This window comes from Spea bombifrons, chromosome 9 (genome assembly GCF_027358695.1).
Source record: "Spea bombifrons isolate aSpeBom1 chromosome 9, aSpeBom1.2.pri, whole genome shotgun sequence".
Taxonomy (NCBI): Eukaryota; Metazoa; Chordata; class Amphibia; order Anura; family Pelobatidae; genus Spea; species Spea bombifrons.
The window spans coordinates 29,938,578-29,953,811 of record NC_071095.1 but is presented as its reverse complement, the minus strand read 5'-3'; the positions used below and the strand labels follow the sequence as shown (position 1 = coordinate 29,953,811).

General features: G+C 47.9%; 1 protein-coding gene across 1 annotated transcript in view; it reads left to right on the top strand.

The window, feature by feature from the left end:
• The window catches only part of SPRED1 (sprouty related EVH1 domain containing 1), a 31,860-nt gene extending 29,861 nt beyond the window's left edge, over positions 1-1,999 (top strand). Inside the window, exons 5-6 of the mRNA XM_053475644.1 lie at positions 24-173; positions 740-1,999. Coding sequence (XP_053331619.1) covers positions 24-173; positions 740-1,384 — 795 coding nt within the window. The 3' untranslated portion in view covers positions 1,385-1,999. The remainder of the gene's footprint in view (positions 1-23; positions 174-739) is intronic.
• The last annotated feature ends 13,235 nt before the right edge of the window (positions 2,000-15,234 follow it).

Sequence of the window (15,234 nt, the reverse complement as noted above, 5' to 3'; positions counted from 1 at the left end):
ACGCTTCTGTATTCCTAATCTAGGTGAGCAGAGAAGACCATTACAACTCTCAAAACATTGACTCCTTTTTCCAACATGATCCACTCCCGATAGACGAGTTGTACCGCAGCTCTGCCATCAGACCCTCTCCATTTGAGAATCTCAACCCCAGAAGGGGTTACATGCACAATCAGGTGAGTGGGGTTTTGTAGCAGAATAAAGGAGCAGATTTCTTATATCCTCTCCCTACAGACTCTGGAAAAACATTTAAATGTCCAATATGGATAAAAGTCGAGATATTTGTAAGGATCAGCCCTGTCTGTTGTCTTTGGGGATCTGCGATGCAAACCGCATTTGCTTTATTGTCCCTCTCCACTGAGCGGTGACATCACAATAAATGCAACATTTCCAAAAACGTCGCGTCTGTCATAGCATTTTTTAAAAGTCCGCGATCAAAATATACAATTATCTCAGTACCTTTTCAATAAGAGCTAATGTTGAAAGATATTTTTGAACATGCCCAAACGTTGCTATATGTTTCGACATATGCCTCTTAAAATAAAAAGTGCGAAGAAGGACCGGGAGTTTTCCTTACTAATTGTAAACTAAGTTGTTCCGTCTGTTCTTTGTATTGCACTGGGGATAACTGCATATCAGGGTGACGGATTTACTTTAAATCCAGAAAAGTCTTCTTTAACTGCTGGTTATCAGTAAAAAAAAAAAAGGGTGAATCACCAACGGTTTGTTTCCCTTCGCTCAGGTCCCTTTGAAGCAAATGCGACATGTCAGTTTCCAGGATGAAGATGAAATTGTGCGTATCAATCCCCGGGACATCATTATACGACGATACGCAGACTACCGTCACCCAGATATCTGGAGGAATGACCCAGAGCGAGAAGAGCCAGAGGTCGGTCCTCCCGCCACCAAGACAGACAGTAAAAAATGCAACTACGTTTACTCCCCACCCAATGGCAGAGACTCTGTTAAAGAGCAGAAAGTCCCTGGGGTATTTAAGACTCAACCCACGTCCTCCCTGAAGAAGAGGCGGAAAGAAGATGGAGAGCGCTCCAGGTGTATATACTGTCAGGAACGTTTCAACCATGAAGAGAATGGGAGGGGGAAGTGCCAAGATGCTCCCGATCCCATCCGTCGGTGCATCTACCAGGTCAGCTGTATGCTATGTGCAGAGAGCATGCTCTACCACTGCATGTCGGACTCCGAAGGAGACTTCTCCGACCCTTGCTCTTGTGACGCCTCCGATGAAAACTTGTGCCTCCGCTGGCTGGCTCTAGTCACGTTATCATTTATTGCCCCCTGTATGTGCTGCTACCTGCCCCTACGCGCTTGTCACCACTGTGGGGAGATGTGTGGCTGCTGTGGGGGGAAGCATAAAGCAGCTGGATGACGTACTGATTCTTTGATCCCAGGAAGAATTCTTTATTTGCCAGGTGGCTGCTGGACCGAGGCGGGCAGTTTTACATTACGCCTCGACAGGTCTACACGAGGAGAACTTTACCGGAGTTGTCTGGGTTCAGAACGGACCAGCGTGAATATGTAACAGTGCCAGTTCTGAGTTTATATGTATGTATGTGTGTGTATGTGTATGTATGTATATATATATATGTATATATGTACACACACACCTTTTGTAATTAATATTATTTTATTTTTATTTGCCATTCCTGTTCAAACAGAAAAAAATGCTTAAGCCAACCGGCTAATGATCAGATGAATTAACCATAAGAAAGGCTTAGACAGCACATTGATCTGGTTTAAATATTTGATAGCTAAAACAAGGAAAAAAAGAGGAGGGCAAACGTACAAGAGAACAAAAGATATCTGTGCCCCCCCCCGCCCCGCCCCGCACATCTCCTGGCCCTTAACCCTTTAAAGACCAAAAGTTTGCACGCACTTTTAAACGTAAATGTGTTTCCTATACGTCTGGCCTGCCAAGGGTTAACACATGATTTAAAAAAAAAAAAAAAAAAAGTATGCGTTTTCAGGAATAATTAACATTGTACACAAATGAAAATTTAAAGAAAGTGGGAGGCAAACTACAGATGCATAATATCTAAATGGGTTTTTAGTGGAACTAAATCATTTCTAGTTTTATTCAAGTGATTTTATGTATAAATAACAAAAGTCTATATTTAACTAAATGTACGGTACGCAGAACTTTATGACTCGGGAGGGTGTTTCTAATGCTTTATCCATCTTCCCCTGCTGTTTTCCTGATGTTTAAATGGGGACATTCCATTAAAGGGCATAATCTTGCCGCTCTGAAGGTGACCTTCATGGCTACGGCAGCAGAACAGTTAAAAATAGCTGGGTTTTTTTTCCCAGTGCATTGTTTTTTTTTTCTGATGGTTCACTGTTAATCCAGATTTTATCTGTCTCTCAGATCTACCTGTGTTATGTCACATTATTTATACACTATGGTACATAGAATATAACACAAGTGTCAAGAGATCCGTGTTGTGTGACTTTCTTGAGCTGTGTATAATGAAAACTGTATTTTTTTAAAATCACAATTTAAACCCTTTAGTATTATTTTCTTCAGGGGAAAAAAAAATCAATGAACAAAAATATTCATTATTGTGGTAAATACATTTTATTTGATGTCTGTAATTCATTGCCAATTATTGGATTGAATGGTGTTTGGAGGCTTTTTCGGAAAGGACACTTATCACACTGGGGTCTATTCACTAAAGGGGTAGTTGGTAGGAGAGTTTGGATTTGACTATCACTATACCTTAAGAAGGGACAACTGCAGCAAGCTTCTGCTGCAGGGAGAGCTTGACTGGCCCCGTATAATGTATAGTTAAGATTTTTTTTTAATTCTCTTTTTACATTAAATTATACATGGCCCAGCCATTTTCGAGAAACCTGCCAGCGTTGGTCCTTCATAATGAAAAGAGAAGTGCGCGTTCAAACCACAACTCTTTTCAACTCTCCATTTAGTGAATAAACCCTGTAATGTAATATGAAGGACCAACCCTGGTGAGCTTCTCCTGCCAGAAGGGCTGAGCTGGCCCTGCGTAACACCTGGTAAAAGGTAAAATTGACATTCAAGAAATTGCTTCAAAGGAATTATGAATTTCAGTCGGACCAACAGCCTTTCTGGCAGTTAAAGTTCACATGCATTGATCTGTCATTATGGATCATAAAGGGTGAGCAAAGAGTACATACTCAAGTGTATGTCTCAAGATTGACAGGTTGGTATATATATAATAAATCCTTTTATAGCCTACCCTACCTAAAGGTACAGCTTCATCTGCTGAAAAAATGTACCGATGACATCAAAAGTGCAGTTAAATGCACTTCATTCTCAAAATCCATCTCACACGCTATACTGAATACAGATAGGATAGTTGGAGCTGTTCAATATTCTCACCATCCTCTAAGCACCTGGCTGGCTGGGAATAATGAGATTTGTATGTTAAATGTAGTTAGAATGAAGGCAGTCATACTGCGTTGGGAGGGGGCGGCTGTTTTTGGGGGGGGGGGTCCCCGTTGTTTCACAATAGAATATAAAGTGTCATTGGTGTTGCAAACAGGCTGGAATGAGGCCAAGCCGGTTCGCTTGCGTTAAGCTGTGACATTCAAGAAACAATTTTAGCAACCTTGTGATCCAATATTTTTAGTACACTTTATAGTTATTAACCAGGGTTAACTTTTGCATCTCCTACAAGAAGAGCTGCAAAATGTATAGCTAAATAGGTGACGAGTAAAGGCTGATTTAACTATGCATTGTGCAGGGCTAGCATGCAGGAGTGCAATTGGAATGGCATTTTATATTGCAAAGTAATATCGCATAGAAACACAGAATCTGACGGCTGATAAGAGCCATTCATTTAGTCCTTTAATCAGTCCTTGGTCTTTGTATTTAACGTAAATAAAGTGTATTAAAATATTTAAAGTAAACGAGTATCATGCGTACGCATGCAACGGGTTCTGTAAGATACTGGAGAGTATAGTAAAACAATGAAGCCATGGTGCAGAATATATAATAAGGGCTTGTCACAAGAGTTCAAAGTAATTACTGCAGTATAGATTGATTACTATGGCAATGTTCTCCGTTACACCCTCTTAAGCGCTGTGCCTGCATGGCCTATCCTGACGGCTTTTACCTCTAGGGCAAAGGAAGTGCCGGCCGACGGTGTATAACGTAGCATATCTCGTGCCAAGAGCTAAGAGTTTTCATTCCACATAGAATTTCTGAACCCTTTTTTCCCCATCCACATATGTTCCTTTAGGTTCATGTGGTTTAGGACCCATGACATGACTAAATATGGCAGAAAATGCTGTTTTCGTCTAAACTTTCCGTGGTTGACGATGTCATCTGTGACATTAACGTTACGATGCACAAAATGTATCGTTGTGATGTCAGAGAGCAGATGTTTGAAGGTTGTGCACAACTTCCGCAGGCGTTTCCACAACAGTTTTTCCATAAAGTAGGAAGGTTCTAGTTCTTGGGCCAGTCCCACCATATAGGTGACCTGAGCATGTGCCTATGGTGCTGAAGGCCTAGTTGGAGGTTGCTTCCTATGTTTGCAGGCAAATAAATGTAGGCGGTTTTGTTGTAGGAATGGTTGATCTGGGAAGCTGCGAACCCTAGAAGAAGACGTTGAAGCCATGTACATACGTGTTCATTCATGCAATCCTCATGGGCACATGACATGTGAGGTGAAACATATTGGGGCTCAGTAGATGTTTATGGTTCCTTTTTACCTCTATACTGGCCTCGTAACACTTGCTCCATCTTTTTTTCGTCAGGGATGCACTTATTCTTGTAAGTTCATAGAAGTATCTGAATCTGCAGAGGCTTCCCTCAATAAAAAGGTAGAGCGTTTTTGTAAAAATATTCTTCATCCTAATGACCAGTGGACCCCATGAAAAGTGGCTGGTGAAATGTGCAGTACGGGGCCCCAAAGGTCATGGGCCCTGGGCAGCTGCCTGTTTTCTCTATTTCAAAAGCGGACCTCTTCAGAAGCAACCAGTGAGTACTTCCTATACTATTGTGAATGGACACTACTGAATCAGTGGCAACCTGTTTTTTGTCAGCTGAAGGTATTATGCTACTATACTAGAGGTAATATGAAAGATCTGCAACTTATGCTTCATGTCTACACCAAAGTCAAGGCACATGGTAACTTTAAGGAATTGGCTCTGTTAAGGTACGCAAGTTTACGTTCTAACATACCACGAGGAGCTGGCTCCTTCATATTCTACAATGATTTTGAACATTTTTCATCGGTGCTTTTTCACTGATTTAAAACTCCTGCTTGAATATAGGCGCCTTAACTCAGAACTAAGAATCATTTTACGTCTAGACAACTTAATGGTTTTTCACAAGAACTGTTATTAGGTCTCTGCAACGACATATTTGTGATGGTTTATTAAAGTATTGATATTTGATGTGTCTCGGGATCAGCTCATTCAGAACGTTTGCCCCAGTTTATATACCAGAGGGACATATTTTTGTATATGTCCCTTTAAATACCATAACAATGGCTCAAGATCAGCCTCTAGTGGATATATTGGGAAGTGCACCACTAAAGCCTGCATAGGTATTTATGTATATTCTATATAAGTTGACATGTCACACTTTGCAACCCAAGGAAACTCTCAGGGGGAAAAATACATTTTTGTGTCTGAGTTTATAGCAATGCGTCACACATTTATTTTTATTTTTTTAGAAAATGTTGCGTGCAGTGGTTCTAAACTTGTGGTATCTGCCAATCTCGGCACTCCAGAAGCCTTTCACCTTGCTCTATTTAATATGCTGATGGTAAGCAATAAAAGTTACAAAAGCCTCATCTTCCTCAAACAAAGTGAAATACAAAGTATGTATGGATTTATCTGCGTTCGTTTGTGTATTGGTGAGTCTGGTGGCCAGATTTTCGTTCTTGCGAGTTCCATTCTATATTTGTTGGGACATTCACAACCATGTGACTCCATGGCAGCCATGATGTGAGTAACCCTGCCTTTTTTATTTGGAGATCTAATGATGCTCCCCTTCATTCATGCCTAGTTGCCAGTAGTCCACGAAACCGGAATATAGTCTAGGGCTGGAAGCGGTCAATAATGCGCTAGATGTCCATACTGGAGGCGTAGAAAGATCTGGCAGATGTTTACAGATGTTTGTCAAGTGACTCTTGTGTGTCCAGAGCTAGTGAGCTCCGATGACTTTATTCCTGGCAAGACCTTAGCAGTGGGAGGAATTGGGGGAGTATGCCCTGCAGTGCCAATGGCATGAGTATTTTTGGACTGGGGAGCAGGGAAGGGTGTAAGAGATGTGGGGATGTAAGAGATTCCTACTAATGTGTTACTGGGTACTGATTTGGGTAGGCTTTTATCAAAGTATATGCCTGAGGATTATACCTGTGATTTGTCCAAGTCTTCTAGGTGCCCTACTATTGAAAGGGCAGTGTGTAAAAATGTACCAAGGCAGCCTCATGGGGAGAGAGGGCAGAAAGGTTGTACGTGTCCGACTGTGTCAGAACCCAGAATGTCTGAGGTGATGTGTGAGATGGTGGTGGTTTCGCATCACTGGGAGGGAGGGCATAGCGAATCGGTGCCAGAACCAGAGATGGCTGAGTCGCTGTGTGAAAACGTGAGGGGGCCACCCGACTGTGAAGAAGGGCAGAGTGTAAGTGAGTGTTCCTCTGTGTCAGGATTAGCTGGTTCCCAGGGTCCTGTATGTATTCCTCCTTGGAGTGGAACAGGTGGAGAGACAGATGTTTCAACCGTAGCTGTGTTAACCTGGCAGCAGTCTTCCCAGAATAAGGGGCACGGGCTGACTCGGCCTGTGGACTCAGAGTGTGTGTCCGCAGGGGAGCACACTGACGGTGAGACCAGGGGATCTGGCACACCATCACCCTCCCCTCCAGTAGCTCAGGGGCAGGAATCTGTTGCACGGTACTTTGTTGATGCTGAGACTGAGGCACAGAGCTCCGAATTCCAGCAGGCCCAGCAAGACAAATCCCACATTAGAAATGTTGAGGGCAGCCACCCGCAGACAGCGACAGGGAGCAAGGGTACTGACATGAAAGTCTTGGGGAGATCTCTGACTGGGAAGGCAGAGCATGCAAGAATACCCTCTGTGCCTGAACCAGCAGCATCTAACCAAAGGGAATCTGGGTGTATTGTGAAAAGTGATGGCAGTATGTCTGTGCCAACAGCCAGACTCTATTTCTGAGGGGCTGGAGGAAGGATTTAGTGTAGCCCTTAAAATGGTAGAGGGGTGAGGAACAGAGAGAGGGCAGTTGTGCACTTGTGCCCGTATTCTGTGGGACTACAGAGTCTGGACACAAGGGGGAGGGAGAAACTGATGCCTTATGTAGCACCTACTCTGTTTGGGGAGTCAGGGCGTAACACCCTAGCTACCCATCAAGTAAATCTGTTAGTCCTTTTAGCTATAACCAGCAGCATGGGAAGCCAAATTATTGCTAAAGGGGTGGGCCATGCCCCTGGGTGCACTGAGACCATGGCCTTATGCTGTATCAGAGCAGACAAGGCAGACCCTGCAGCCAATGCTTTTGAAAGTACCTTCTGCAGGGTGGGTTTACCCAAAGAAATACTATATCTCAGCAGGAAGCTGCCGCCCAGGGAAGTGGCCTATGCCACTGTAGAAAAGGAGTGTCTTGCTATCGTTTGGGCCTTGCAAAAACTACAGCCGTACCTATATGGGTGCCAGTTTACTGTGATTACCGATCACAACCCCCTACACTGGTTTCACAGGGTGGCTGGGACAAATGGGAAACTTCTCCGATGGAGCCTAGTTCTCCAGCAATATGAGTTTGCCATATCCCACCTAATACGCAAGGGAGAGGCATGTGAGCCTCCTCCCACTGCGCCTCTTATTTGGGGGAGGTGTCACGCCAACTTGTGTAGTGCATACATGGACTTGCTACCCGGTAGAGATGGCATGGCCAATTTCAGTATGAGAGGGGTTAATTTGATTGTATACGCAGGTGGTGCCAAAAGGTCTTTTAACATGAATTTGTCTTTTGAAGCTGGGACTCGAACCAGGGCCCTCTGCAAGTTGTGAAATCTTACAGCGGAGGTGCCTCTACTCTACTTGCTGAGTAATCTACCGTATGCCTGTATCCCCTCATAGATAGTGGATTCTTTTCATATGCTAAGTGACCACTAGCAGTCAGGAAAACCATTTCTTCCAAGGTCATATTATCATTTATTGTTTCATATAGCGCCAACAAATTCTGTAGCGCTGTACAATGGGTAGACAGGACATAACAAGTAGTATGCAACATAACAAATTGACTTACTGAGACAACAGGTGAGGAGTCCAACACATACATCAATAATAACCCATAGATTCATAATCATACCTCCTTTTGTGCATATCTAGAACGGGAGAGAGCGCACCCTGCACAAAGAATACAAATAAGGGGGTGCAACTTAAGCTGTTTGGAAGAAATTCTGAAGTCCATGGTATTCAGTCATAAGAAGCAAGTGTGAGATATCTATGGACTTCATCATTTACAAGAAATTCCTAAATGCATGAATTATTGCTGTGGCGAGCACAGGAGGGACAATAAAATGAAAATGAGTTATTTTGACTGATATGTTTCCACAACACAAGGGGGAGGTCACTTATGGTTCCTATAGGTACACCTTCCCTCCGCTTATACCACCTCTGGGCCAGCTTGCAAACTCGAGATGAACTGGAAAAAGTATAAATTTAATGAGAGGGGCCAAAATCTAATTTTATAGCAAGACAGGAGGCTTCGTATTTTGCATTAACCTTCTTTACTGTTAACCTCCAGCAGCAAAACAGTTAACAGAACAATAAAAAACAACCAATAAGAACACAGCAACAAGTCTATAAAAGTATGCACATCTTGGCACTCCTCCTCTTTCTTTGCTGCTTAACCTCCAGGTGAGAACATTCCAGTATATTTCTTTATTACTCATTTTTAAATTATTTTATACATATATCTGTGCATTTATATTTATCGTTTATTTTCGTTTGTTCATTGCTAGCGCTGCTATTGCGCTTTCCCTTTCCTCCCCTTACCCCGGCCTGCGGCCTGTCCTGCCGGCCGCGTGGTCAGGGCCTTTGCTACGCCCGGGGCGTCCCTGCCCTGCGGCTTTCTCTGTCCTTACCGCCTGTTCGGCGGTTTATTCCCTTCCCTTGAGGAGGTTTGTTGCCACCTCCTGTCTACGGCGTTTCTGCGCTCTTCCGCGCGGCGTCCTTCGTTTTCCCGCGCAGCATTTTTTTTCCCTGCCCGGGTCCCCGTGCGGCGGCGGCGGTCTAACTTACCTTTGCCGCTTGCCTCGGTGTCTCCCTGCTCTGCCCGCCGCGGTCGCTCGCTTGTATGCGCCGCGGCTGTTTTGGTCCTCCGTTCCGCGGCCTTTTTCTTCTTTCCCGCGGCTTCCTGCATCTGTTAAACGCAGCTGCTCTTCTCGCGCGGCTGCCGTTTGTGGGATCTGCGGCGTGGTGTCGGCTCGGGCGCCCCCTGGCGGCCCACACTACGCTGCACGTTCATTTATTTATTTATTTTATTTTATTTTATCAGGTTTTGGGCCTTATTGGCCTCACGGTGTGCTTGTTTTGTCCTCTTTTTTCCTATTTGCTGCAGGTTCTAGGAATTTTTCTTTTGTATAGGCTGGCCATATTGCACATTATAGGGGTAACCCCCCTTTTGCCTGGGCTCCTCTGTGCCCCTTTATTGCCGTTGGATACCCCTCGGCTTCGGTGACCCCACCGCGTTCCTATTAGGGTAAACCCCTGCGGTTATTGGTTGTGGTGAACCCCTCACTGTGGACAAATTCGGAGTGTACTGCACCTGCTTTAGGGGTGACCCCCTGTTTCTGCACTTCCTGTGTTATCGGGTAAACCCCGTTTTTTGCTGACGGTCTCAGGACCTTGCATTTACTCACTCCTGTCGTTCTTTGTGTTCCTATAGACACATTTGGAGTGCAATGGCCGAAGAATCCCAAACTCAGATACCTGCTGCCGTTCAGGCTTGGCTCCGTGCTGCCCTGGCTGCGTCTCTTCCAACTGCTGAGGACTTGCATTCTGCTCGCCCTTCTCCGCCTCTCGCTTCCCCTACTGGGGTTGAGGATTCAGAAGCTGGCGGCTCCTCATCCCCTGCGGCCACAGCGGCCTCCCAGAAGCGCACCTGGGGTGAAGCGCCCTCCACGTCCGGGAAGGGGAAAGCTCCGTTAAAAAAGGCCCGCAGTTCAGCCCTTCCACTGGTTTCCCCTAATGAAGACCTCACTGACTACGAGGTTATTGATGAATACTGTGCTGGCTCCTCTGGTCCGGCCTCTCCCATGCGGCACCGGGACTTCACTCCTGACCATCCTAAGCTCCCTCTCATCCCGTCCAACGCTCCTGATCAGCCGTTTGAGGTCACGGATGACCTGGGAACTCCGCTCTTCGACCCCAGGGCTCTGCGCCACCCTCGCTCTTCGGAGTGGACCCCATCGTCCCACATTGCGGAGTTTTTGAGATTCTGGATGCGTCGCCCCCTGGACAAGGAGGTGCGCCAGCGACTCCGTTCAGAATGTCCTCGGCCCACAGTCCGGGATAAAGTGCTGAACACGCCCGAATTTGACCCAACGTTTGTGACTTTCTTGACCAAGAATGGCAAGGACCCTCGCAAGGGCATTGAGTTGGGCCTACGTTCGGCTCAGGATAAACTGTTAGACGTCTCGGGCCCCTTGACGCAGGTGTTTCAAATGGCTGACGAGGCCATTGCTGACGGCTCTCCATTGGATCCTCACCTGGTCCGTGATTGGACTCAGAGGGCTTTATGTTTGCTGGGAAACGCCAACTGTGCGATCTCGTCTGAACGACGCAAGGCGGCCCTATTCAAACTGGATGCCAAGTTGGCCGACCTGGGCCCCAAGGAGCTGGGCGCGGACGCCAAGGGCTTGCTCTTCGGCGAGAGGTTCATCAAGGACCTCAGTCAGCATGTCAACCTGTTTACATCGCTCACTAAGGCCCAGACCAACATCAGACGCGTCTTTCGTACGGAAAGCCGTTTTTCCCCCAGAGCTGGTCGGCAGAGGGGTCGTGCCGCCAGCAGAACTGCCTCCTTTGGCTCTAGACCCCGTTTCCCGGACGCTTCCACCGCCTACCGTTCCCAGTTTCGGGTCCCGTTCTCCAGAGGCGGCTCCAGAGGCAGAGGCTACACGTCCACCAGAGGGAGATCAGCTTCAGGTAAGACTGATTCCTATTCTTCCTCATATTCCTGTCGGGGGTCGTATCGCCCATTTTTTCCATGCTTGGTCTCGCCTTACGTCCGATCCCTGGGTCCTTCAGACTGTAGTAGGTTTCCGTCTGGAGTTCCTCTCTGCGCCTTGCCAGGATTTTCCACCTCCACTCCCCAGGTTGTCGCGCGACGCCGCCGCCCTGGTCCACACGGAGCTTTCTTCCCTTCTGGCGAAGGGCGCTATAGAAAGAGCGCACTCCCCTCCGGTTTTTCTCAGCAATATCTTCTTGGTGCGCAAGAAGTCAGGGGAGTTTCGCCCTGTTATCAATCTTCGGTCCCTCAACAGGTTTGTGGTGTATCGCCACTTCAAAATGGAGGGTATTCACCTCCTGCGCGACCTGCTCAGGGAGAACGACTGGTTCTCCCGGCTCGACCTCAAGGATGCTTACCTCTCGGTCCCGGTCCATCCCGACGATCGGCGGTTTCTTCAGTTCCGTTGGCGAGGCCGCCTTTGGCAGTTCACCTGCCTTCCTTTCGGTCTCAGCTCCGCTCCGTGGTGCTTCACCAAATTGCTGAAGCCAGTCATGGAGTTCCTTCGGGCCCGCGGGATTCGCTCTATAATTTACTTAGACGACATCCTCCTCATGGCTCAGGACGTCGAGTCCCTTCGTCGCGATACTTACCTGGCGGTTCATCTGCTTCAGGATTTGGGCTTCGTGATCAACGAGCCCAAGTCGGTCTTGACGCCTACTCAGACCGTTCAGTTTCTAGGTTTCTCGGTAGACTCCGTAGCGGCGGTTCTCCGGCTTCCTCGCGACAAGGTCCTGGGCATAAAGAAGGAGATTCGCAAGCTCCTTCGTGGCGGCCTGGTTTCCCTTCGAAATCTCGCCAGGGTGATCGGCCTCCTCTCGGCCTCGATTCAGGCCATTTTCCCGGGACCGCTCCACTACCGGGCCCTTCAGCGGTTGAAGACGCGGCATCTTCGCGTATCGGCTTCCTACGATGCGATGATCTCCCTGTCAGACGAGGCTCGCTTGGAGCTCCATTGGTGGTTGGTCCACATGGACGCGTGGAACGGCCGTGCCATTTTCGGGTCAAGCCCGGATTTTGTCCTGGAATCGGACGCAAGCCTGTCTGGCTGGGGGGCTGTTTGCGGCGACGTGGCTACCGGGGGTCCGTGGACTTCCGAGGAACGCGACCTTCACATCAATTGCCTGGAGCTCATCGCTGGCTCTTTCGCGATTCGCAGTTTCCTGAAGGACGTCACTCATTGTTCGTTGGTGCTGCGCATGGACAACGTCTCGGCCGTCCGCTACATCAACAGGTTGGGTGGCTCGAGGTCCAGGCTTCTCACGGAGCTCACCAAGGAGCTCTATCAGTTCTGCCTGGACAACCATCTGTCCGTCCGCGCGGAGTACCTGCCGGGCAAGGAGAACCTAGTGGCCGATTGGTTTTCTCGACATTGGAGGGACGTCAGCGATTGGCAGCTGTTACCGAGCGTTTTCCACACTCTCCATCTTCGTCGCGGCCCGTTACATCTGGATCTGTTCGCGTCCAGGGCGAACCGTCAGACGACCGCGTTTTTCAGTTGGCTCCCGGATCCGTTATCCTCGGCGGTGGATGCTTTTCTCCAGCCGTGGCCGCACCGGGGAGCTTATGCCTTTCCCCCGTTCAACATGATCCTTCGGACTCTCCACTCGGTCAGTCGTCAGGGCGTGTCTCTCCTATTGGTGGCACCCCTCTGGAGGACTCAGCCGTGGTTCCCACTTCTTCTGGAGCTGTCGTGCGCGGATCCCCTGATCCTTCCCTCGACCTGGGATCTGCTTCGGGATCCGGAGGGGAACCCTCACCCTCTCATCCTCGAGGATCGGTTGACTCTCGTGGCTTGGTCAGTTTCCGGGGATCCTGGCATGTGCCGGGTTTATCGGAGTCAGCTCGAGATCTGCTCTGGGGATCCTGGGCTCCGGGAACCAGACGGTCCTACCTCCAGGCTTGGCATGCCTGGAGTCGCTGGTGTTTGGCTCGGCACCTTGATCCCCTTACGGCTCCTGTGACAGCGGTTCTTAATTTTTTGGCTCATCTTTTTTTTTTTTCACTGGGTCGGTCGTACCGTACCATTAATTTGTTCCGCTCGGCCATCTCGGCGGCTCACGTCCCGGTTCAGGGCTCGGGTGTCGGTAAGGATCCTGCGGTCTGCCGTCTTCTCAGGGGTGTTCGCCTTTCTAGACCCCCTAGGCCTCGTTATGAGTCCTTCTGGGATGTCTCTCAGGTGCTTTGTTTTTTGGAGAGTTGGCCGGACAACGACGGTTTGTCCTTTCGCCAGCTTTCCGCCAAGACTGCCCTTTTGCTGTGCCTCGTCTCTTTCCGTCGGGTGTCCGACGTGCGGGCTTTTGATGTGTCCTCATTTGTTTTTTCTCCTACCGGGGTATCGGTCTCTGTCTCTCGTAGGACTAAATCCAGTTCTACTTCTGTTTCTTACCCTTATTTTCCTGACCGGCCGCGCCTTTGTGTGGCTCGCTGCGTTCAGGCTTATTTGGCCCGGTCGGCTCCGTTTCGGTCTTCCTCCTCTGGTCCATTTTTCATCTCTTATGTGCGTCCTTTTCGGCCTGTTTCTGTTCCCACTCTCTCTAGGTGGATCCGGTGGCTTCTTGTTTTGGCCGGTATTGATGGTTCCTTTGGGGCTCACTCGGTCCGCGGTGCCGCCGCCTCAGCGGCTTTCTCCGCGGGCTGTTCCCTTTCCGACCTTTTATCAGCGGCGGATTGGTCCAGGGAATCTACTTTCCGGACTTTTTATTTTCGGACCCCGGCTCACGCCGCCTTGGCGTTGGTTTCGGGGCGTTAAAATTGCAAAATACGAAGCCTCCTGTCTTGCTATAAAATTAGGGATTAATCTAGCCTTGGTGCAGTATTAATCTAAATTTTATTAAAGACAGGAGGCGAGTATTTTCCCTCCCTTCCCCTTCCCTTATGTCTTAGGGTTTGTTGTTGAGGGGATTGTTGTCGGGTTATGATTGTTATTATATTGTCTCATTACCATACCTGCTGTTTTTTTCTGTCATGCTTGGCATATGGCTGCGTGGTACTTTCACGACTCTTTGTTTTTTCCCAGGTCGTCCTCCGGTTGTCTGAGGTGTTGCCGCTGCTGTGGTCCTTTTTCAGCGTGGTGTTGTGTTCCTGTGTTTCTCCCGAGTTGTTCCTGACTGTCGGTTCAGCTTCTGCGCAAAGAAAGAGGAGGAGTGCCAAGATGTGCATACTTTTATAGACTTGTTGCTGTGTTCTTATTGGTTGTTTTTTATTGTTCTGTTAACTGTTTTGCTGCTGGAGGTTAACAGTAAAGAAGGTTAATGCAAAATACTCGCCTCCTGTCTTTAATAAAATTTAGATTAATACTGCACCAAGGCTAGATTAATCCCTAATTTTGTCGCCCTACGGACAGGAAAACTTTACCAGCCGGTTGTCTTGGTGGCAGCGTTATGATACTAGTTATATCATTATAGTTAATTGTGGGTGGTATTAAGGGTGGATATTTTTATTTGTATCACTATTTCCAGTCTAGGGCAGACAGATAGTGAATATTAACCCTTTTACCACCACAACAAAGTCAACCGCACGCTTGGAGTAGGGTGTGTTCGTGACACCGATGAATCGGATCATGAATCGATTCATTTCATTTCATTTACTGATCCAAACTTCCCATCACTAGTGTGGCCTACACATGGCACTCACTTCCGGCTCTGCCCAAGAGTCTGATTGACAGCGGAAGGAGCCACACGGAACTGTCCTCTAAGTGTGAGGGCCAGGGGGAGGTGCCATACCGACATGCTACACTACACCCTGATGGTTGATTGGATAGGGAGGGGCCAGTCTTAGAGCACTGCCTCCTGGCTGTGAATGGTAGGGGGCGGAAACAAACGCACGCACGCACGCCAAACTGTTACTTTGGCTTCTGTAACTGTATGCGGCAACCAACATCATGTTCAGCCATGCCACCGTGGATCTGGCTCACGTTATGGCTCCCACAGTTGTTTGCTATTCCCCGTGGAGTACTGTGTCCCCAGGATAAAGT